General features: G+C 51.0%; 2 protein-coding genes across 4 annotated transcripts in view; one reads left to right on the forward strand and one right to left on the reverse strand.

Annotated features, from left to right (window-relative positions):
• The window catches only part of R3hcc1l (R3H domain and coiled-coil containing 1 like), a 74,295-nt gene extending 71,356 nt beyond the window's left edge, over window positions 1-2,939 (forward strand). Inside the window, exon 6 of one of the 2 annotated variants that reach the window (XM_006527182.4) lies at window positions 1,270-2,939. In XM_006527182.4, the coding sequence (XP_006527245.1) occupies window positions 1,270-1,337 (68 nt within the window). In that variant the 3' untranslated portion in view covers window positions 1,338-2,939. The remainder of the gene's footprint in view (window positions 1-1,269) is intronic. The other variant, NM_177464.4, reaches the window with a different exon arrangement.
• Window positions 2,940-2,943: 4 nt separating this feature from the next.
• Window positions 2,944-23,471, reverse strand: Loxl4 (lysyl oxidase-like 4). 2 transcript variants are annotated; one of them, NM_053083.3, is made up of 15 exons: window positions 23,383-23,471; window positions 18,917-19,212; window positions 18,219-18,397; window positions 17,235-17,440; window positions 15,911-15,949; window positions 15,472-15,691; window positions 14,797-14,980; window positions 14,520-14,674; window positions 13,852-14,019; window positions 12,838-13,000; window positions 10,542-10,785; window positions 9,366-9,481; window positions 8,610-8,746; window positions 8,163-8,274; window positions 2,944-6,069 (listed from the first exon to the last, which is right to left on the reverse strand). In NM_053083.3, exons 2-15 carry the CDS (start codon window positions 19,194-19,196, stop codon window positions 5,999-6,001), a joined length of 2,274 nt encoding a protein of 757 aa, NP_444313.3. In that variant the 5' UTR covers window positions 19,197-19,212; window positions 23,383-23,471; the 3' UTR covers window positions 2,944-5,998. The 2 variants fall into 2 exon arrangements, with proteins under 2 accessions (NP_444313.3, NP_001157783.1); NM_001164311.1 differs by having other exon boundaries at window positions 14,797-14,983.
• Window positions 23,472-24,391: the final 920 nt, after the last annotated feature.

Consider the following 24,391-nt stretch of genomic DNA (forward strand, 5'->3'; position numbering starts at 1 on the left):
TGGGCGTAGTGTTAATCAGCCTTCAGTTTATAATTTGTTGATCCTCATTTTTTTGCCTTGTGTAATTTTGTTGCTATATTCAGATGATGCCACAAGATGGTGCCCAAATAGCAAGGAATTTCTCTCTCACATTCCCAGCCAACTTCCTTCCCCTTAACAGTACAGTCAAGTGTAGTTTAGAGATTTTTTTTTAAGTGATGTTCATGATTTGGAAGATAGGTTGAGATAGCAAGTGTTAAAACTCACCTTGATTTCTGTAATCTACCTGGTTCATGACTTGAAGACTCTTTTGTAGACATTGTCAGTCTGGAATAAGAACTCTTAAAAAGAATCATTTAAGGCTTATAATATGTATTTCTGGTATTAAGGTGAATGGCTGTCAGCTATAAAGTTAGAACTGGTATTGTGCATAAAAGAAACTATTTGGAGCACAAAGTTGTATATGTTATATTGGAGACACCTACCAGTACACCTAGGTGTACCTCAGAGCTCAGTTACCTAGACACTGTGAGCTCCTTTGCTAAAGTGGTCCTCCTGCATTAGTTTTTTAGGTAGCTGGGCTTACAAGCATGGTCTGCTGCTCTCAGCTAGTATATATGTACTGGCAAATGAAAATGAAAAATGAAGTTTCTATATTAAAAATAATTTAAGATGTATTATACAATTTATATTTTTTTGTCTTAAAAATTAATCACTCCTTTTCCTCCATTTTATCTGGTGATTATTTTTTCTTTCTGGAATAGTCTCTAGAACAGTGGTTTTCAAGCTATGGGTTGATCCTTTTCACAGGGGTCACCCAAGACCATTGGAAAACACGGGTATTTGCATTGCAATTTATAACAGTAGCGAAATTATAGTTATGAAGTAGCACACATATAATTTTATGGTTGGGGTCACCACAACATGATGAACTGTATCAAAGGGTCGCAACGTAGGAAGGTTGAGAACCGCTGCTCTAGAACACTTTTGGTTTGGTTTGTGTTTAACGTGTGGAGCCCTGAGTTTCATCCTAAGCATGACAGAAAAGAAAAGGAGGAAAGGTAGAGAGAGAAAGGGGAAAAAAAAAGAAAGAAAACAAAACCAAGAGTAGTATCAATTCTTTAAAGCACTTGGAAAGCTAAAAAAATGTTAACCTCTGGGATCAGGTGAAAGGTGATCAGGGAATCCCCCTGTCTCGTGAATAATCTTTGTCTTGTAATTTGATTAAAGGAGACTTAGTGGCTGTGTGAAATCTATAATCATATGATTAACATTGGCCTTTATTTACAGAGAGAAAACGGTTGGAAGCCAAGCAACGGGAAGACATCTGGGAAGGCAGAGACCAGTCTGTGGTTTGAATATCAGTTCCTGAAAGGAATGAATCCATGATTGGGAAGTGGTTGATATTCTTGAGACAAGAGGATCTTTCCAGAGCTGTGCACATGCAGATGAGCATGTTAAAGAAAACATGAACAAAACAGACGACTTGGAGAACGAGGGTCCAGTCCTCACTCTTGAATTCAGACCTGTCCACTGTGACAGAGACGTTAAAAGGAACTGTCATGTGGGAAGGAAAATGGAAGTGGCTTCTAAGCGTCCTGGGTGGAGCAGGTCATCTTCATGTGGGTCAGGCCTCCAGGAAGTCTGAAGCAAATGTAAAGCAAAACAGGATTCAAGCCTGCAGTGATAGGAGTCGGAGGTCCGTGGCAGGGCAGGGCGCTCCTTAGTACTTCTCAGAGTTGAGAACTGCAGGATGAGGGGCAGCAGTAAGACAGGGAGAGGAAACAGCTCACAGACAGGAGTGCCTGGTGCACTCAGCCCGTACAGAGACTACACTGCTGGCCCAGAACTCCAGAGCCCCTGAACCGCAGCGCATCGTGGGTGTTTGTTCCTGAGTGTGTACTAAGCTTGGGGCCTGGTACTTGGGCCTGCACAGCAGCCGGGTCTGCTACCTTCCTTCCTCACAAGGACCAGCCCTAGGGAACTGAGTGCCGCTCCAGTTTAATCAGTGATATCTTGTGAGAGGGAAAAATTAAAGGCTATTTTATAACATAAATCATTATGGTGTTTATAAATCTTAACCCCCATCCAAAAGCCAACATCAGAAGAAGAAAACAGAAAAACCTGTAAATGAGTTCTCTAGTCTTCAAGTCTCTGATGGTGTGCCTGGTTTAGACAGGTACTAACTTTTATCAGCCCAGTGAGTATAGTGCTCTCTGTCTTCTCTGCCCTAGAGTAGATCCCTAAGTGCCGTCGTGGCAGTTCTGTGTGGCAGCTTCTCTTGCCCTCGTCTCCTCATGCATCTTCCCTCCAACCTCTTGCGTTGTTTTTCCATAGCCGTCAAATCTGACACCCTGCAGGAAACGTCTGGCTCCCAGTGTGTTCTTGGTACGATCTTAGCCTGTGCCAGAGGGGCTTGGCAAGCAGGCCCAGACCATGCAGTACAGTGATGGGCCGAGCCGCCGGACAGCTTAGAGCCACCAGCTCAGCCTTTTCTGTCTCACAGCGGCCTTCTTGGTGGTTTTGGAAAGTCGTTCTGTGCTGAGGAGACGGTAGTGCTGGTCTCTAAGGTGCTGAAGTGGCAGGAACCGGTGTCACATTGTGTTTTCAACTGGGGCAGAAGTTGCTTTTATTCCCGTGACAATGATGGATTATTAGCTTTGTCTAGAACGTGGTAGAATGGGGCTCTTCAAATATCCCTCGATGACCCTGGCCTTGGCTCTGAGTCCTGACCTGCCCCTCTTGCTAGTCCCGGCTGGAGCTCTGTCACAGTTCTTCAGCATTGTTTCTTCACTCCAGGCTTGCCTTTCCAGAGGCTCTGTACAGTGCCACCTTCCATATGTGGGAAAGCATTGTTTTCTTGGTCCTCTGTTTCTGCTCAAGTCTTCAGCTGTGTTCACTCTGCTCGCTCTGCTCTGTTTGAGCAGTGAATACAATGAAAGAAAATACCAAGGACTCCAGTACTGCCTTTTATTATTTTTATGTTATTTATTATTAATATAATAATATAAATATAATATTTATTTTTATATATTACATGTTACCTTATTAATTTTTCTGTTATTAATTTTATGTATGTCTGAATTCCTGGTAACTGTGGAGGCCATAAGTGTGTGTAGATCTCCCGGGACTAGAATTACAGTTGGTTCTGAGCCACCACATGGATGTTGGGAATTGTACCTGGGTCCTCTGGAAGAACCAGGCTCCTAACTGCTGAGCAGTTAACTGATCCAGCCCCCCAGCATGGCTTTATACCGAGAGACACTTTGAAGGCACACACTTGCCATGTTTTCACACCCTACCCCAAGTTAGATACCAGACCATGGCCATACATGTACCAGACAGCACTCACCACTGAGCTACACCCTCAGGCTGGATGACCTTGAGAAAGGACAAACATGTCTGTGAAAGGACTTCTTGTTAGCTGCTTAGAGTCCTTCTCTATAGGCATTGCTAATGTTTATTACCCAGTTTTTAAAGAAGCAACCCATCTTATGTCTGATAATCAGCTACGTTTAACTCTCAGGATAACTCCCATCAGTCTCGGAGAACAGTTTTTTAAAGTCAGCATTTGAAAGTTTTGGGACAGGGCTGTTTTTACTTCCATTGAAAATATGCTTTTTGCTTACATTATTCCAGTAGTCGGGGATGCTGTGTATTAGTAGTAAGAAGTCCCAGCCACGGCTCAAGCTTGTCCATGCAGGATAAATCCTTGGTTTATAAGAGGAGCTAATGGGAGAACACAGTGCGGCTGCTGCTCTCAGAGAACAGAACTCTCCAAGATAAGGAGAGCTGTTTGAGTGCTGTGGCTGCTCTGAAAGAAAAGTTAGCTGTGGGGGATGACCTCTCATGTACACTCTACATATATGTTTTGTATATGGTAAACGTCTAAATCTCAGGGTTATGTAGAATTTCTAGTAGAAAGCTACAGTCCCTGTGGATTCTAGTTTTCTCTTCATAGTCTAAAAGTCTATTAGCGTAACTTCTGAGGAGAGCTTCCTAGCCCTTCTCTGGAGCACACGTGAAGTCAAGGTGTGCCAGGGTGAAAGTCTTCTGAGGTTTTTGGTTCTGTCTGGAATTTGGCGGTTAGTATTCTGTTAACATTCCTCATCTAGTTATAAGTCATGCCAGCCACCAAGCTGCCCGTGTCTTTCCCTTTCAACTCAGAAGTTTAACAGCACAGCCCTTGTATAGCTTTTTCCAGGAATTAGAACTGGCTGCACCTACCACTCGTGTGATGTGGGCCGGAAAGCTGAGAGCGTGCTGTTGGTTGTCTGCCTGGCCTGCTTTTGCTGGTCTCTTGGAAACTAGATCCAACAAGAAGGTGAGGGTAACCTCCCTGCCCAAGTCCAGTCATCACTTGCCACCCCACCCTAGCTAGCTGCGCACATTCTTGTGCAGAACATTAGCTTCATGTGTGAGGATCATATCACTGTTTGCTGGATCCAACAGGAAATCAGTCCTTCCCTTGTTTACCTAAACTGTTACACCAAAACAGGCTTCCTGTGCCAGATGAAGGAGATGACGGAATGGAGGAGACAGAAAAAGGTACTTTTTGTTCACAGAAGGTATCCCAAAACATGTCTTTTGACTATCAGGGTAGCTCTTGTACTGTGGGGAGGAGAATGCTGTAAAATCAGTTCTGTCTGCGAGCATCTATTTTTTTATTTTGTAGCCTCTGTTATAAAAGTCTAAAGTCTGGGTCACACCTTCTCATTCCTCCCCTTCACCTCTCAGCCTTCCTGACCCAAGATTCACTGTTGACCTTGGGCAGCGTAACGGTGAAGCAGGTTAGTGTGAGACCCAAGAAATGTACTAGGGTGGGCTGTGCCAAGGATTGTGTTCCGAGCGTCATCCAGCTCTGGAGGGAAGAGGGCAGAGTGTAGTGCAGTGGAAGCTGCAGAAGCTCAGCTGGTCTGGCCTTTGTGGCAGCCCATAGTGAGCAACCTTTGTTGGCATTATAAGACCTAGAAGGATCATCTGTGTGTATGTCAGTGGAGAAAAGGTCCAGGCATGCCCTGGAAGACTCCAGGTCTTATACCACCTGAGCAAGAACAGAGCACAGCCGCCTCACTGGATGGTGGCCTCTCCCAGGTTTCCTTCTCACTTCTTGTTAACTCCGTCTTCTGTTCCTAACTCTACTAGACCTGTCTTGGTGTTCCTGCAGAGGAGCTTGGCTGACCAATTTCTTCTCAATTGCAAAAGTTTAAGGTGAAGTGGCTTTGGTTAAATCTGAAATTTAGGCTAACCCTACAATGTGGGTGATTCTAAGAGACTGGCCTGCCTGCCAGATATGGCACCTCCCTGGGCAGAGGTCCTCCGAGGCTGAATTCATGTGACCTCAGCCTTCGTCTTGCTTTCTGACTACTCTGCAGGAAAGGCCCTGTCTCGTCATTCTGTGAAACTTGCTCCCCAGCCCCAATAATCGAGGTGTTGACCCATCAGGAAATGGAGGAGGCCTGAGGGTTCAGGGATATTGGAAACACCATGTGTGACCGAATGAAGGTAAAGATGCAAGGAGAGGCTTCAGAGCCTGAGATGCGAGTTCTAAGTGAGGGTAAGCTGAGGGACTGTGTTCACCAGCGTCTCTGCCAGGTGTGACTTTGACATGGTCCTTTTGCGTGGAGCGTATAGCAGAGAAAACGACTCCATCCACAGCTTGTGTTCTCGGGTCGTCTGTCCTTTGGTCCTCCAAGACATTTGCAAAGCACCACTTAGAGGGGGCCTTGGTCACAGTTCATCCCTGAGGAACTTAGAGCTCCTGAAACTGGGAACTGTGCATCAAGTTGTAAAGAAGATCGAGTCTCCTGAAGGAAGAGAAGGTTGAGCTGGCCCAGAGCCATCCTGAGAGAACTGCCATCCCGGGTGATGATCTGGCCACCGAAAGGCCTCCTGAGCAGCTTCTTGGTGCTCCTTGTCACTAGCCCCTTGTCCTGTGAGTCAGGGCTTTGTGAAGGGCATGGCTCCAGTCAGCTGAGGTATCTGGTGTGTGAGCAGAGCTGGGAGTGCAGTAATGGCTTCAGATCAAGTTGTTCCTGAGTCGCTGTTCCTGCTCCAGGGAGAGCTCTGCATTGGCTCGGTAGGAATCTCCTGTGGGCCAAAGCAGAAGAGTTGAGTGGACAAAGCCACCACAGCGCCCTTCCATCAGGGTAGCCAGGCACACCGTCTGTTGTGTGGAAAGGCTATACTGGTTCTCGTTTGTTCCCTCCCCATGTTCTTTCTGTGTGGCCACTCTACCTGGCTTGTCCCCTGGTTTCCACCTGGTAAGTCAACAGCAGAAGGAGGCTCTGCAGTGACAGGGGTTGTCTGTGACTGTAGGTCCAAGCAGCTTCATCTCAGCCTCCGCCATGACAGCGAGCTCTCGAGCTCACTGTCTCCTGGCTCCCCTCCCTGCAAGCTTACAGGGACAGTAGTTTCCCATTCCTTTCCCCCTGGGCTCAGTGTCACTTGTTTCCTGGTCCTCTAAGGAGCTCTTGTCACATAGCTAACTTCAGGCGCACTGCAGTGAGTCGTACCATGTATAGGACTCTAGCACTGTCTTTGTGGGTCCCTAGCAGTCTGGTTAGAGAGGCTCTGTCATCTCTATGTGCACAGTCCCAATTCCTCTCACATTCTCGTTTCGTTCTGTGTCAGCAAAGTCTACTCAAGTTACCCAGATGTGAAACTTTAATGCTCCTTCTTTCTCTCCCATTTGCTGGCGGAGTTTATTTTTAAAACAAATGAGGTTAGGGGTATAGCTCGGTGATAGGGTGCCTGCCCAGCCCATGGAAGGTCCTGAGTGCGTGAGCCTAGTACCACAGACGAAATATAAAGACATCGTGACTGAAATTTTGTCACTGTCCCTGTTTGAGAGATGGAGACCAGGGAGTGCTTTTCTGTTCCAGCACAGCCCCCCTGGGGAGCACGTCAGCGATCTAGAAGCTCACAGTCCATGTTCACAAAAGGAAACTACCCAGACATACTGGCACACGCCTGTACTCAGTAAGCTCTGATCACAGAGGCTGAGGCAGAAGACTGCCCAAGTTGAAGGCCAGCTGAACTACACATACCTGTTTCAAAGAACAGAACATTGTAATTAAAACCTTGAGGCTGGAGGGATGGCTGAGCTGTTGAGTGTGGACTGCTCTTAAGGGCCTGAGTTTGGTTCCCAGCACCCACACTGTGGGGCTTACAGTGGCCTGGGACTGCAGTCCCTCTCGGTTCCATGGACACTTGTGCACATACCTTCACGTGCACACACCATTAAAAAATCTTTAAAAAAAAAAAAGGAGAAAGAAAGGAAGGAAGAGAAGAAAGAAAAGATGAGCCTTTGGGTTGAGATTTCCCCACTGTCTTAGGTTGGAGAGTGGTGGCAGTTAGAAGGCAGCCACAGAATAATTTTTGTCTTCACTTCTGCGTCTTCGTCTCTTTCAAAGCCCTGCTCAAATACCACTGCCTCAGATATCTCATGTACTCTGTCTGCTTGCTCCCCATTTGCTTTGTACCCTTAGGGGTACTCCCCAAGGTAGGGCTTTCTGATTCTATGCCTGTCCACCCTCTACAGCACGACGGCCTGTATCCCACTGTGTGATACTGTGATCAGTACAGTTGTGTAGGTCTTCAAACACACTGACAAGACAGCCCTGCCTTAAATACATAGACCTTAGCAAGTCTAGGCACCGTTCAACTGTGAGATGGAGGGGTTCTGTTTAAAAAGCAGCTACCTCCTTCCTGTCCCTGTCTGAAACTACAGTCCTCTCTGCTGCTATTTGTAGCTGGAGGTAACAGCAGAGATCAAGGAGAACTTTCTCCTGGAAAGAAGGCAGTTCAGGAAAACTACAGGAAATGGACAGGAAAGTGTGTGTTTTGAGACACGGTTCCTCTACATAGCTCTGGCTGTCCTGGACTCAAAAGATGTGCCTGTCTCTCCCCAAGTGCCAGGATTAAAGACTTGCACTACCATACCTAGGCAAGAAAAACATCTTGATGTGGCTTGGGAGGACAGGAAGGAATCTGAGACTGGAAACTAGTCAGTCATCCATGAAGGAATATAGTTGCTAGGTGGTGAGGTTGATGACCAATGTCATCCTACCATAGCTGTCTGTATACACCATCTGTGACACACAAGGCACGTCCAGGTGTACCTCTTAACGTTTTCCAGACCCGGCAGCTATACAAGGCTGGCGTCGCCGTGGCTGCATTACCTGTGTGGCAGTTGTGCAACCAGACTCGCTGTCCATCATACTTGCAGCGGCACCGTATCATGTTATTGGAGAAATCGGACTCTGCAACATCGTTTGTGGGGTTCACAACCACCTGCAGTGAAGGGGACATCAAAGCGGGGGCTGTGGTTTCTGAGGGACTTTACATCTTACCTGGTATTCTGCAAAGTGGTCTTTCTATGCCCTGATTTGCTGATCCTTAGTCACCCCCAGGTGGTAGACATCAGCGTCCCTCTTCACAGATGTACAGATGAAGATTAAGAATTACCCAGTGTCCACTGAATCAGGACTCAAACCCAGGGCCTTGGGGTCCCCTTTGGGCTCTTCCCCTACAACACAGCTCCTAAAAGGAACAGATCTGTTGGATCCCACGGGGAACCACCTTTCTCTGATACCCAGAGCTTCTGTAACTGCTGGAGTCATCCTTACCTGGAAGATATAGTCCCCTGGACCCACATCTGTGATATCCACCCACTGGCAATCGATGTCATGCCGGTAGGTGTCCCAGCAGCCTACAGCCACTCCCTGTTCCCCAAAGTTGGCACATGCATAGCGCCGCTGCACTCCTGAAAAGGACAGTACACAGTTACCATTGCACCGAGAAGGCACATGTGCCCAGGCATTTTGTGGTTGCTCACCGGCTTCATTAGTTAATCCTCAAACTGGCTGGACCAGCTCTGTACTTCTGCCCAGTCCATGGGTTCAGTTAAAACTTGCCTGAGTACAGAATTCCTGCTAGCTGAATTTAGCATGGGCAAACAACATTCATGACAAAGACTGCTACTTTGGATGCTCCAGTAAAAGTTCCTGTTGGCCTGAGAACCGTGAGCGAGGATTCTAGCCTTTCTGAACTAATTCTGTCTACCAGCCCTTGGCAGGCCTGGTTTTCATCTGGATACATCACGTAGGGTCAGACTGTGGGGTACATGTAGGAAACACATTCCTTGCCCTCCAAGAGTTGCTCAAAGTGCTAAGCCTTTAAGGTGATACAAACTAGTGGGAATTGAGAGGAAATAAGGACTTTCCACTGTTTTGGAAGCCAGAAATTGACATTTCGTATTGCCAGGCTAGAATATTCAAGAGCCTAGGGCTATTGGACAGGGGAGAGAGGAGCTTAGACCCAAAGGTACTTGAGAAATCCATTCAAAGTACACCAGGAGGCTACATAAATAGAAACCCACGAACCTGAGGGGCAGTTTGTATCTTCTAGACAGAAGCTGGCCTTGTGTCCCTCGGCCACCTTGGAGCCATTGAGCGTGAGCAGGTCATAATGAGTGAAGACTTCGATGCTGTGGTAGTGCCTGAGGAAGGAGGAGAGCTGTTAGCCCTACAGCAATAGGAGTGGGTCATCAGGAGACGGTAGCAGGGGAGGCTGAGTGAGGCCCATCATTACCCACAGGGGAAAGCTGTAATAACAGGGCAGTGCCCGCCCTTCCTCCTAAGTCCAAGATGAGCATGGTCACAGACTTCTTTGCTGTCATCCCTGCCAGGCAGCAAGGCACAGCCATCCCCTCTACTTGGAATCTTAATTCAGATAGAAGAGGTACAAACTGCCCCTGGTGGCCTTCAGAAGGCTGGGACCTGGGCTGTAGGATCCAAGACAGAGGTGGGCGGGGACGCACTGGCCCAGAGGTGGCCTAAGTAGTGAAGAAGCTAGGGAGAGAGTTTATTGTGCTGCATCAGCCTGGGACCAAATTGCTACCATATTTTCCAATCCAGTGGTAATGACAGCTCTGTGCATGCTACAGGAAAAGGTGCTTATTAACTCAGGCAAGGCCAAGTCCTCAAATCGCTGCCCATTCCTCTCAGCTTTCCCTGTTGCACATCTATGTCCTGAAAGAAAATAAGACATTTCCCCTTCCACTCTTCCTCCGTCACAGGCATTGCCTCTCCTTTCTGGTCTGCGGGTTCCTTACAAGAAAGGATGCTCATTGTCTCCTTCCATACCAGTCGGTTCCCTGCCATTCCCTGCTTCGCCTTGTCACTGCAGGAACCTGCCAACCTTCTCTGCTGCGCAAGCATCCTGTTTTGTGTCTCCACACTTCTGGAGTCCCCACGACTTGACAGGGGCTGCCTAAGTCCAGTATAGGAAAAATATGTAATACCATGCTAGCAGAGACCAACACTGGCAATCAAGCACAACTGGCCCCATAAGCACCATCCACAAGGGTATAGCCAAAGATTGGAGATGGATATACATTGTAGGGCACAGGTAGGTGCTTCAGGGATCCTCTTGTCTCCTGGGGCAGGCCCAGCCAAGTGCCTAGAAAGTCAGACTTAACCAGGATTTTGCCTGAGGCCAGAGGAAACCAAACTGTTTAGTCCCTAACCCTCTAGAGCCAAGTATAAGCTGGTACCAACCTGTGGCACTGGTGCCAAATCCAGCTGTGGCGTCCAGCCTTGGGACGGAAGTCGGCCCGGCCAAGGTTGTAGATCTGTGAGGAGAAGCGCAGCAAGCGCCGGTACCCGTAGGGCCAGTCCATGTGATCAGCGGACTTGGAAAGGCAGTTTTCCTCGTGAGCACAGTACAGCATGCTGAGTGGACGATCCTCCAAGTACGCCGTCTCTTGTACCAGCTGGGCGTTCATCACGAGGTCTGGAGCACCTGGGGGACAGGGGATGAGGTGGGGAGCAGGGGTGAGAAAGGCAGTGCCTGTTATCCAGCATAAGCACGGCCTCACCCCCCAGACTACTGAAAGAATGCAAGAAGGGCAACCGAGTGGAAAGGTGTGAGTCCAGTAACAAGGACCTGGGAGGCAGCCTGTTGTCATGGTTAAGTTTGGAGCCAGCATTCATTCTTGGCTGAGGCTCACTGTCCCAGCGCTGTAACTGCATAATGTTTTTGTGCCTCATATCTTGTCATCTACAAGGTGGGAATAATATTGGCTATATTAATAAGCAGTATCTGTAATATGCTTAGAGCATTGTCTAGCCTTCAGTAAACAGGAAGTGGATATAAGCTATATTTCTTTCATAAAATGCTTTTCATCTTACAAAGGGCCTTTGTGTAGCTTAGTGGGGAAAAAAACCTCTCAAAGGCTTTGCTAATATCTAACTTGGTTATTTCAGCCAAGCCTCTGCCTTTCCCTGGGCCTCAGTCTCTGAGCGTCTTTTGGGCTGGAGGGAGAGGACAGGAGGGGAAAATGGAAGGAGTCGGTTGTGGAGCCTGCCCCTCACTGTGTTGTTCAGTCCACTGAGCTCTGTGCCTTGCTCCCTCTGGATGGTCCATCCTAGCTACTCACTTCCATAGTCTCCCATGCACTCATTCCTCGGACATCCAGGCTATCTCCAGTGCACCTCTGCAATGTAGAAGTCCAACCTGAGGACAGCAAGGTGGACCAGCCAGGAAAAGTGCATGCTATGCAAACCTGTGGACCTGAGTTCAACTCTTGTCTTCCAAGTGGAAGGAGAGACCTGACTCCCAAAAAGGTACACACATACACACAACAACATTTTGTTTTTAAATCCAGTGTGCCTAAGTCTCACTGTCAGCCCAGCCCCTTTCTTCTCCTTTAATGGTCTCTCTTCTGAAGCCTCTCCCATCACTGTTCTTCAAGCATCAGTACCAGTACGTGGCGATCCATTGCTGTTGCCACATAACCTCAGAAGAGAAAAGGGGCCTTTCTCACAGGTATTTGGGGTTAGGTATGCTGCCAGGTATGTGTGCCGATGAGAGTGATTGATAGGACCACTGGCTTGTTTCACTGGGTTTGGAGTGCACTACAACACACAATGCCTGTCAACCTGCACTTGAGATTCCTGTGGCTTCTGATGGAGAGAGCCAGGATATGGCCAGTGTCAGACCTGAGCTCCTAAAGGCAAGGAGAGCTTGCAGAGAGAGTGAGGGGGAAACAAGAAAGGTAAGGAAAGTCAAGAGAAAGGTGGCTGGCTGTTGGCACAAATGTGCTCATTATGTCAGCTGCACTGGAAGTGGTTAAAGTCCAAGGTTGCCAAGCAACCAGCATGTGAGGCCTGGTTGCAGAGGGCACCACCAGCATCCTGTCCCTCTTCAGGGGAGGTTAAGAAGGGTGGGTCCAGGGCTCTCCTCTGGGTGTGCTATACAGAGGGCTCCCTGATAGGTTGGAGAGTGGCTGGGAAGAAGGTCAAGTGGCCTCTGGGGTTGGTGCCAGCCTGCAGCCTTTGGACTGGATGTAATTACCTTGGCTCAGGCCTTGCTGGTCAATGTCAAACAGATGCTGCCACCCTGAGAATCTGGGTCTGTGGGGCAATCTCTTGCCACAAACCAGCCATGTCCTCAAGTCTTTTGGGTAAACTCCACGGCTTGGACGGGAACCCACAGCTTGGCCTTAGGCTCTGGTGTGCCACACATCTGTGTATCCTCCACAGCATATTTCAAAGTATTCCCCACAGACGATAAATTCATTCTATGTTGTAACTCAGCACACCCACAGTTCTGAGAAAAAACATTACCCTTCCTAAATGTCGTAGATCGCCTGCCATGTTTTCTATTCTGTGCACTCTTTTTAAAAAGAGTTCACAATCAAGTTGCAAGGCCTTCTTCCAGTTTCTTGTGCTTTTCTCAGTTCTCACAGTAACTCCATGAGGGAGTGACAGACAGCTCAGCCTCCCAGCTGGAAAACTGGAGCGCTCCCTGTGTCTGCTCCCTGACCCTGCCACCCACCCATCCTTCACTCACTGTTCATACAGGCAACGCCAGCCGAGAAGCGCCCTGGGCCGTGGGAACAGTGCACGGGCCCATGTCTCTGACACTGCTGCAGGGCCATTTCTGTGCCTGAGCAGCGAACTCCACTCATCACCACTTCTTTGGCCTCTGGTGTCCCCTGCCAGTACCAGGTGTCCTGGGGAGACAGTATGTCCCATCAGAGCTGAGAGGTAGCACAGTACAAAGTCGTTCTGATGCCTCCATCCTACCATCCCTCCAACCAGTCCAGCACAGGCCTTAAAATCTTCACTGAGGAGAGCCCTACCTAGTGGGCAGCCCTATCACATTTGAACCCCTCTGACATTAAGGATTTCTATGTAATTGGGGCAATGCCCAACTGCCCCAATGCCCTACTGCCCCAATTCCCTACTGCCCCAATTCCCTACTGCCCCAGTGACCTATGGCACTGTCCATCCATGTCTAAGAAGGCAGCTCTGCTGTTTGAGTGGGACAAACCTGACCCCTCATTCCCACATCAGGTAATGTGTCCCTCCTCCTCCCCCATTCCCAGCTGCTCCTCACATCCCAACCAGGGCAGAGTCTGGGCCTCTCGAGTGACGTCTGCCCTTGCACAGTCCAACAGGCTGGGAGCCCACAGATAGCGATTCTGCCCCGGCCTCCTCCCTCTTTTACCCTTGGACTTTGCAGCCCTCTTCCTGGAGAGCACACTGCAACCCCCTGGCCCCACATCTCCTCCACTGAGTCAAACGTCTGCCGGCCACGAGCCTTTACATGAGCTGTTTCTTCTTCCTCCGTCTAGTTAGCCTCAATTCCTGGTTCCTTCAGATGAAACTATATACCAGGCCATCTCAGCAGCCTTCCCTCAGCTGTGCTTTTGTCACCCAGTTGGTGACAACCTATAGCTTCACTTGTGAATAAGTGCCGAAGGAATGAATGAATGGGTGGCCAGCAGCTCTGGCAGAGGGGTTCTAGTCCCGCCTGCCCAGGAGGCTGTGGCTGTAGGAATGGAGCCAACCTGAGACCTACCTTGAGAGCAAAGTTGGCAAATCCCAGACCAAGTTGCCGACAGGTCACCATGGCTTCGGTGAGCCCCCAGTGGTCACTGCATACAGTCCCCCATCGTGGGACCCCATTCACCTCCACCTGCACCTCCACCACTCCCTCTTCGGAGTTGCGCCCACCAGCCAAGCGCACCTGCAATAGTCAGAGACCAGTAAGGAGAGAAGCCAGGGTTGCAAGCTGGGAGACCCGCCCGACAGTCGGCCTCTGTCTTCTATAACGTGAGTTTAGATCATTAGCTAGTGTGTGATGGCTCTGCTTGCTAGAAAAATCTGTCTGTGGCAGGGGCTTCTGCCCTGGACCTTGCCCTCCTACCTACCTACCTAGCGTCTCCCACTATCAGTGGTGACTCAGTTTGCCAAGGGCATTTTTGTCTGCCACCTTGTCTACTGTCATCCCATGAGAGAGTTAGCACCATTTTCCAAAACGCCAGCAACTTGCCCACCATCCCCAGAACCACTCCCCAGTACTGTTTGTTGGTAGTCTTTGGCTTGCACCTTCTTTCTCAGCTTTTCTCAGTTCCTGGGTGTGTGAGGCCAGTGTGTATACCAGTGAAGTCCCACGTCCCTCTGCCATCTAGGGAGCAGTTAGGCCACCCCAGGCCCCTGCCTGAGGGCATTCAGGCCTAAACCCACCTTGTTCTGGAAGCCCATGTCTGGGATGTTGCACCTGACAGCAGCGTCGTTTGCATGTTGACAACCATTCTGGGACCCTTCCAGGGCAAGGCAGTCACCCAGGGTCCGCTCATACCCCCGGCAGCGCACCTCACTCAGGTGGATGGGTCCTAGCCCTGCAGGGAAGAGTGTACTGGGTGAGGCTCCTCTGTAAACCACAGCTGCGACTTCCTCTCCCTGAGGAGGGAACTCGTGGTACATCCGGGCCCTCTTAGACACCCCAAACCTCTTTGCTCACCTTGACCCAACTGGGCCCCAAAAAGGGCCTCCCGGGCAGAGCCAAAGCCAAGCTGGCGACACACGACGCTGGCTGAGATGAGGTTCCACCTGTGGTCACAGACTGTGCCCCACTGGCGGTTCATGAGCACTTCCACACGGCCCTCACCCACCTGAGCCCCAGAGCGCAGGCGCACTTTCAGCTCCTGCTGAAGGGGAGAGAACCGGCTTCAGGGGTGGACCTCAGGGAGGGGCTCCTGTAAGCTTCACCGGCCAGAGGCAAAGCCTAGGTTCCAATTCTGTCTTTGGCTTCCCACAACTAACTCTAAACCTCTGCTTCTTCACTGGTGTGAGTGTGAGTGTGCGTGTGCGTGTGCGTGTGCGTGTTGGCAGCGGGGCTCACTAGCGCTCTCACCTACTTTTTAAAAAGACCAGGCTTGGGTTCAGTGCCTTCACCCTCAGTGGGTTGCAGCTACAATTTAATTACTCTTTTCACGGTTGCCTTCTATCCATGGCAAATAATGTCAACTTTCCATCTATGGGAGGATGATAAATGACCTCCTTTAAAAAAAAAAAAACTTCCCAAGGAGTCCAGCTCCTCCCCCCCCTTATGGCTCCTCTCTCCTCTACCCCACTGAGCAGGGCACTGCTGGGCGGGATCTGCACCTGCAGATTGGTCAGGACCCTGGGGGCTGACCTCTGCATGGGACTCCTTGCGCGTCGGCTTTGGCTTCTGTCGGCGGAAGTGGGGCCCTGCCACACAGCTGACCACAGCGTGCATGCCGCCTGGACAGGCTGGCCGAAGCTTGCCCCTTCCTGGAGCCACCTGTACCTGGCACTTGGCCAAGTGGGGCTCTGTCCCCAGACAGTCAACCCGGTGAATCCAGAAGGAATTCTTTTTTGTCAGGCTGTTGAGCCTGGAACAAGAAAATATGGATGGAGGAGCGTTTGAGTGGGGATGAGGGAGCTCAGAGGAGAAAGGGGGGAGGAAAAGAAAAGGGGGAAAGGGATAAGAGGAGGGGGGAGCACTTCGTGGGAGGAGGGGGAGCACTGCATGGGAGGAGGGGGAGCACTTCATGGGAGGAGGGGAGCGCTTCATGTCATACCCCTTTGCCTGCTAACATACCACTCCTCACCTAGACTTGGGATCCTTCATCTTCAGATTCCAGACTTTTCTGTGACAGAGAAAACAGATAGGGTGAAGGGGTGCAAGAACTCTCCTTGCCCTCCCACCTTGGTTCCTCAGTTCCGAAGTTCATAGCAGACTTCATAGCTTATAGATGTTTTCTCAGCTCTTACTTCAATACCAAGATGTTTAGGAGCCTGATGGGATGTCCACCCCACAGATAGGGATGGCTGCTCTTCCACTTTACAGAGAAGGCAAGCAAGCTCCCTCAGCTCACCCTACAGTCTCCACTGCACTGGGGTTGCCATGGAGTTAGTAACTCATTCTTGCCTTCCCCCGAGCCCCTAAATCCAGATGACAGGGTCCTTTAGGGGTTACCTGGGAGGAGAGACTTGGGAAAGGTCACCTGGAAGTCGGGGGCTTTATTGGGAGGGGGGAGGCTGCCACCCAGGCTGTAACCAGGACTGTCCTACTGAAGGGAGGTAAATCAGCAGGGTCTGACTTGCAATTACTAGGTATTGAGGAGCCAGGTGATCATGTCCCCCTCATCCCCACAGATAGTGTCACATGCCTGCCCTTTATTCAGAATCGCAGTCCTCTAGGCCAGAGGCAAGGGACTTAACTGCCTAGAAGACAGACACGTGGCAACCCAGTAGGGGTGGGGCAGGCTAGAGGAGTTAGAGGTGCCTTGAGATGTCTTGAGAAATGTTTGAGGCTGTCTCTGACACAGCTGGTGGAACTGGGGTTGTGGTGGTTGTTTATGGAGCTGGTGGGATCTTCTGTGACAGTTTGGTCACATTTCTGAGAGTATTTTTATGTCTCCTTTACCCAAACTCCCCACCCAGGTCTAGCTTGCATACGACCCAATTATAGTCCAGCTTGGGTCAGAGCAGGAGTTCCCTGGACAGCACTGAGTTGTAGCAGAGGGTGGTTGAGGGCCATGTACCCCAACCAAGGCCCAGGGCTACTCCTTGATTTGGCTACTTCTTGCCCCGGATGGGCCACACTGTAGGAACTACAAGGTCCTGAGAATCATCTGGAAGTGGCCAGAAAGTAAACATCACACTTGCCAACCCAATAGAAAGAACTGACGGTGGGATACAATGAAAGCAATGAAATGGAAATGCGTCCCTCCAGAATCTCACCGAGCCATTCAACACTGCGCATGCGCATTTATAGAGTGCGTGCATGTGCTTGCGCACGACACACACACACAGAAACACGAGCAACTCTTTAAGGTTTACATCCTACACATTCGCAACCACGCATGCACCCACGCACAGGTACTCACAGACACATAAGTTGGTCCAACTTGGCAGTCCTGCCCCACCTACCTGTAGTAGTGGCTGTTGACAGATGTCTGACTGGGAAAGCCCAGCATCCCGCATACAACCCTGCTGTTGTTCATGGTCCAGCCCTGGTCACACACCTGCCTCCAGTGGCCGTCGTACCGTACTTCCACAGCCCCCTCAGTCACTGGGCTGTGCCTTTTGGCACTGGCGAGGATGGGTTTCAGCCGTACCTCTTCTAGCCGCCGGCCCTGCAAGGCATAGAATCACCTCACCGTAGGCCATGTCCTTGGGTCCTGGGACTCCTGGAGTCCACTGCAGATTTTCCTGAGAAAGCCAGGCTTAGAATCATCTTCCTGCCTCTCATTCTCAGCCCCAGAGAGCAGGGGGCATTTGCTGAAGGCTATAGGGAAAATGGAAGTTGAAGTCTTGGTTTGTCTAGACCCTTTCCCTCCTTGGATCTATCAAACTGAGAACAGGACTAGAGTCCTTGGAGGATGAAGGTGTTTGCTGGGCATGGAGGGGTCTTCTTTGTACCACTCTGGAAAGAACTGAAATGCACAAGAATAGTTGCTTGGGACCAACTCCTGTTTCCTTGGTTCCTCAAGACCCACCACCCCTATCCCTGGGTGACTTGAACCAGTCTGGGGAGCCCCCCAAGGTGGCCCATTGCAGATCCAGTGTGCCAGGGCCAGCTGTCCTCAGGCAGAGGCTGCCTGGCGAGCACAGGGTGGGAGCCAGCTCCCTGCCCTGCCCATTGCTGTTGTTTGGCTTGAGCTGTTTTTAGCTTGGGGTTGTTTGCGCTAGGAAGAGGCAGCAATTGTGGCCAAGCCTGCGGCTGAAGCAGCCCCTTAGTCCCACGTCTGCCTCCTTCACAGGGAGCAGTTTCTCAGGTCCCACCAGGCCTAGTGTCTGGTCCCCTGACTGGCTCTGCACGAATGGCTTCTCCTTCCTCCAGGTTCACTCTGCAGGAGGCTTTCTGCCCCATCCAGCCCTCAGCTCAGGACGGGACCTAGACAGCTGCCTCACCTGAGGCCCGAGGGCATTGGAGACCTTCTCAGAGTGATATCCGTGCTGGCGCCGTGGGTGACATACCACCCCAACATCTTCTGAGTGTCTGCAGTCACTGACACCCCAGCCGTTAGAGCCACACTGATCTAGGGTCTTCTCGGTGCCCAAACAACGAACATTGTCCAGCCAGATGGGACCTGTTGAGGGAGGAAGATGAAGTCAAGGGTGAGGAGAGAGCGAGAGAGGCTGCTTTCTCTCTGGTGGGACATTACACTGTCAAGCACTGAGGAGCAAGGGAAAGGGAGTTGGTTCTCTGGGGTCTTAGTGGCCATACCCCTGCCCACTGCTTCCTCTTGGTGTTGGGTCCACAGAAACCATTTCTGGTAGATCTATTGACCGATCACTAGTCCATCAGTCTACCGTTCTGTCCATCAGTTACTTCCTAAGTACCTACTGTGTGCAAATCACTATGCTAAGAGAAGTTAGACTTTAGTGGTGCTGGTGATCTCATTCCAAGCGAGAATGGGAAGGTCAGAGCAGAGGTCATTTGCAGCTAAACCCAGGAAGTGCCTCCAAGAGGCCATTTCACCTGGTCATGAAAGGTTGGGTAGGCTTCTAGAAAGTTCTATTGGAGCCTCATCAAGCCCAGTCCTATGAGAAAGAAGCTGGCTCCCATGTCCTTGCATCTTGTGAGACAGTGTGTCATGGCCACTCACCCTCTCCTTGACCATACTTGGCACTGTGTGCCCAGGTCAAGGCTGACTCAAAGCCCAGCTGTCGGCAGGCCACAGTAGCCTCCTGGAGAGCGAAGTCATCATCACACACCGTGCCCCACTGGCCCTGGTGCAGCACCTCCAAGCGGCCCTCCTCTGGTCTGTCCGTTGGCCCCACAAGCCTGAGCTTCTTGGTGCCTGATGACTGTGGCCTGCTGGAAGGGGCTTGGCTTAGCAGCAGTAGCAGGAACAGGGAGAAGGTGGGTGGTTGGGGCCACATCATGGTGATTTCAGAGCGCCTGGGGAAGGAACGAACGGTGATCACCACTTCCACTCAAGGAGAGTAGGCAGGAGGGAGAGAGACCTACTAACCAAATTCAGTCCCTGGATCCTCCAGGAGTACCATCAGATTAGAAACATCTGCCTAGCCATAACACCACTGTCTGGCTTCTGCTGTTCCAGCACCCCAAGTAAAGGGGGTGTATAAATGCTGGGGTGGGAAGGACTATGCAGAGCAACAGGGTCTTTCACTATTGCTGTGTGGCCTGGCCAAGTCTCTTATGTCCAAGGTGAGGTTGAGCCAAATATCATGTGCTGTCTTCCCCAGCTTGGATGGCATGTTCTTCCAGTCATAGCCCAGATTTGTAGCTGTGTAGTTCATGCATTGGTTACAATAGTTTTGGGAGGGACTTCACTTTGGTCCATTTGTTAAGTCAGGTGTACTACGGACACTTAAGTGAAGATATTAAATATACTCCTCACCTTCCCTTCACACGGAGATGTAGGGTTGGCGGAGGCTTTTAAAGAAGGGATGTATAAGCTGGGTGTGGTGGCTCCCACATACAATCCCAATACTTGGGAGATAGAAGCAGGAAGATCAAGTGTCCAAGGTCAGCCTCCATTACATAGTGAGTTCAAGAGCAGCCTGGGCCATGTGAGACCCTGTCTCAAAAACCAGCTAACCAAAGAAAGAAAGAAAGAAAAAGTGAGAGAGAGCGAGTGAGAGAGAGAGAGAGAAAGAGAGAGAGAGGAGAAGAGAGTAGAGGAGAGGAGAGGAGAGGAGAGGAGAGGAGAGGAGAGGAGAGGAGAGAAGAGAAGAGAAGAGAAGAGAAGAGAAGAGAAGAGAAGAGAAGAGAAGAGAAGAGAAGAGAAGAGAAGAGAAGAGAAGAGAGAGAAGAGAATAGATGGAAGGAAGGAAGGAAGGAAGGAAGGAAGGAAGGAAGGAAGGAAGGAAGGAAGGAAGGAGAGAAAGGACCACTTAGCCTGGGTCTTGTTGGATGAATAAGAGTTCTCTGGGGCTGAAAAGGGGCTATTTCAGCTAGAGAGGAAAGGGTGGTTAAAAGGAGAAGAGAAAAAGAGTGTATGCAGGAGCCGAGCAGGAGGTACCCATCTCCCATTTCTGCTGGAGATGTGAAAGGGAAGGGGGGCAGGCAGGTCACAGATGGTGGAGGAGCTTGTGTACCCCGCAAAGCATCTTCTCTTCATCTTATCAGGATGAGAAACTCTGAGCAGGTTCAGGCAGGGACACATACAGTAGGGGGACCGGGCAGGGCAAGCTGGAGCCCTTAGCACTTTATCGACGTTAGTCCTGGGACTGGCAGGCAGGGCAGGGCATAGAGATGAACCATGTCTGAACAGAGCTACTAGAGACCCCTGAGGCTGCCCACTGCTGCTGATCCTCTACCCTGGCTCTGAAGGTCACCCTAGGAGTGGATAGAGAAGACTGACATCTTGCCAGCACCTGTGTCTTTAAATAAATAAATAAATAAATAAATAAATAAATAAATAGGATCTTGTTATAGAGCTAGAGCTTGCTTTGAGTTTGGGACCCTCCTGCCTCTGCCTCCCAACTTCCAAGATTACAGGATGAGCCAGTGCAGCTGGCCTCTTGGAGATTTTATCAGTTAGATTAGGTGTTGAGGCATCTAGAGACATTAAACACTACTCCTTACCCTCACTATACATGGACAGAGAAGTGAGAATGCTTTTTAGTAACAGGTCAGCCAGGAATGGAGGCCTCTGCACATAATCCTGGCACTTGGGAGGTCGAGGCAGGAAGATGGAAAGTTGAACTTGGCTACCTGGCAACCCTACTCATGGAGAAGGACACATCTCATCATCAGCCAAAGTAGAGAAAGTCTCAGGCTCTGCCTCTCCATTCCCCAAGGTTGGTATCCAGGTATGAGTCGCTCCTTATTCTCCCTGGACCTAGTGCTGTCTCTAACCCCATGGCCTTGGTCAGTGCAAGGCTGGATGGAAAGGAATGGAGGTATACCAGATAGCCTTGGGGAATGAGGCTCCATGAGAGTGAGGACTTCCTGTTGCACTGCAGTGCCCAGAATGATGCCAAATGTGAATGTGGCACTCTGAACCATTTGTGCTTGCCTGTGTGGGAGGTGCCCCGGCATGGGGCTCGCCGTGTGGGAGGGTTTTCCAGCAGAGTCAGACTGCCTGGGTTCAAATTCCACTTCCTCACTCGCCTAGGTAATGGGAAACAAATTTGTACCTCAGTGTCTGTCTCTGTCAAATGGAGGTGACATCTATACCTACCAAATCAATAGGGACATGCCAGTCTCTATGCAGAAATGAACCATCAATATCACCACGGCAGCTTGGTAGAACCATTTGTCACCACTGTCCAACCATGGGTCCCTAGACTCATCCCTGTCCCTTCCACCTACGCTATGAGGCCAGACCCCACCTCCACCCCATCTGACACACAGAGACTAGGCCAACTCTTCCCATTGGCTCTGCTGCACTTTCTCCCAGATGACAACCCCGACTGGTGTCACTCCACACTCAGGGTCCTGGGGGATCCAAGATGATTGTCACCAGAGTGTTCTCTTTCCATGTCCCCTTTCTCCTCTGTGCTCTTCTGAGGGGGTGGGGAGTGGGTCACTAGGTCTGAGCTGAGAGATGACCCTATACTGCTCCTGCTATGGGTCAGGGAACTACCATCAGTGACCATGTCAAGAGTCCAGGTTTCCTCTCTTGGCCTCTCAATTTGCACACATGTGAAATGGCCCTAGGGTGTTAACATGCTGTTGGGGGTCTCTGATAGGCTAGGCTGTTCTGCTTTGTGACTGTGGCTCAAGTTCCCACTGTTGGAGGTCTCCTCAGAAGCCACAGGCCTTCAGGCTCCTTGCCTAGAGGCAGGGGTGGGCTTCTGCTGCAAGACCTGTGCCTGTAAGCTAGGGCAGTGCCCTTCCTTTCAAGCCACCAGGATGCAGGCCCTGGAGAGCCTCCATACTTCCTGCCCACTCCAGGTTCCCAGAACTGTTACTCACACCAAGCTCGTCTCCTCATTGTCATTCCCAAGACAGAGCCTTCATCTCCCAGGGCCCATTGTTAAACTCCTACACACATGTCAACACCCAGCTCAAATGCTGCTCCCTCCAGAAAGGCCTCCCAGTATCCTACCTTCCTATTTGTTCCCACTGGACTGAGTACAGGAGGACTGGGCTGAGAACTGGGTCTTGGAGAAAGAAGGTGCCCTTTCTCTTCCCCAGGGAGAAGGGAATGGGTGAGGGGGCCACAGGATAAGAATGCCTCTAGGACCCTGTTTGAATAGGCCTCTCCATTTCACAGATGGAAAGGTCGGGGCCCCAGGAAATGAAATAGCTGGACTGGCCAGAATTCAAACAGGCCACCTGGCTACAGTCTGGGCTCTCATTGATTGATCGATGTTGGATGAGGGAGAGAGAGGGAGGGTGAATGGAACTCTACCTTGTCACTGGCTATATGACTCAGGCTGAAGTGCAAGGGCACTGGAGTGAAGTCTGAAGACACAGGCACCTGCCCTGGCCAGGAGGGAAGGCTGCGAGAGGATGATTGCCCAGGATTCCTAGAGGTTTGGGGGGGGGGGGCGGCTATCCTGAGAGGCTAGCTGTGGGTCACTCCTAGTCCTTTTTCTGTGACTCTCTGGGCCTTGGTCTAGGCCCTGTACCCTTATGGCATCGTTCCTGTGGTTAGAGCAGAGCCTACAAATAGGCTCCCACCTATATAGGGCTGGGGAAGGTGGGGTTTGAAGCCCTCTGCCTCCAAACCCTCTTTCACATCATCTCCAGCAGTCAGCTCTATGTAGAGGGGAGCCCAGCTCTGCTCCAGCTCTTAGTGCCCCGAGTCACAGGAGAGACATCTAGTTCTATTTTACTCCGTCCCCAGCATTCTTTCAGGGTGAGAAATGGTTACACACAGTGTGTTCACACACAGTGTATTCACAAACCTAACACCCAGACTCCTGCTTGCCAGAGCTCTCTCCACTCATGTAGCCTTGAACCAACTCCCCTAACATGATGGGCACTTGTCCAGTGGGGAAGCAGGTTGTGACCCACCCACTGGGCTGACTTATCCATGGGATCCCCCCATTCCTCTGAGCTTCTAGAGGCCTGCCCACCCGCGAGAAACAGAAGAAAGGACAAGACAGACAGCAAGAGGCAGACAGGAGATCGCAACAGGCAGGAGCTCACCGGCAGGATCTGGAGGTCGGGGCTGGGCTGGGCGCCACGGCAGAGCAGCGCTAACGGGCCTCCCGGGGCGCCCTGGGGGCTTTTTATCCGCCAGCCTCCCGCCCCAAGTCCGGGCCTTCCCCGGGGGAGGTCGCAGGCCCCGCCCCGGGCGCGCCTGTGTGCACGGGCAGCCCCGCCCGGCCGGCCACCAGCCAGGCGCGCAGCTCGGGACTGGGCCAAGTTGGGAAGTCCCAGGCGCTGCGGGGAGCGTGGGGGGTGACGGAGTCCCGGAGACGCATGGCGGGGGACAGCGTCGGGTGGCAAGGATCCGGTCTGCGAGTGCCTCTGCAGGCACGGTTTTCTCCTCTGTCTAATGGGCGATCGGAGCTGTGTCCCATTAACCTTATAGAACTGAGCGCCCCACAGTCTTAGGTCTGGATCCCGTGGGCTGCTTCTGCAGGGCAATGCAGGCGTTCTTTTGGGGTGAGGGCCCCGTTCAGTGGTTGGGTGATGCAGCTTAAGTAACAGTCTCTCTGTGACCTGGTCCCCAAGGTTTACTGAAGGCGGCTTGAGAGCAAAGCTCTGCTCATTATGAAGTTCAGTCCCAGGAGACAGGATTTGCTTCCCAGAGTCATAAACCTCGCAGCAGAGAACTTAAGACTTCCGGTACTTAGCCAGGATGTCCCTGGTCCTTGCCAGGTTCAGGGGATGAGGGCAGTGGAGGACAGAGGGGAATGAGAGGCTGTGGAACACAACAAATGAAGGAAGGCCTGCGGAGGGGAGTCCCCCAGCTGAAGAAGCAACCAGGCTCCAGGCCTCGGGCTTCCAGTCTTCAGCTCCTTCAGAACCTCACGTGTGAAATGAGCAGACTGTTTCCAGTATCCTCTCTAGTCTCAGAGCAGTGAGCGGCGCGTCCCCCACCTTGCCTCAGATTGACAGCTAACGGTTTCTTCATTCAGGACCCTCTGTTGATTTTTCTCCTATGTGCTAGAAAAAGGGCTAAAGTGCTAGACGCTGGCAGGGGGGTACC

Source organism: Mus musculus, chromosome 19 (assembly GCF_000001635.26).
Source record: "Mus musculus strain C57BL/6J chromosome 19, GRCm38.p6 C57BL/6J".
Taxonomy (NCBI): Eukaryota; Metazoa; Chordata; class Mammalia; order Rodentia; family Muridae; genus Mus; species Mus musculus.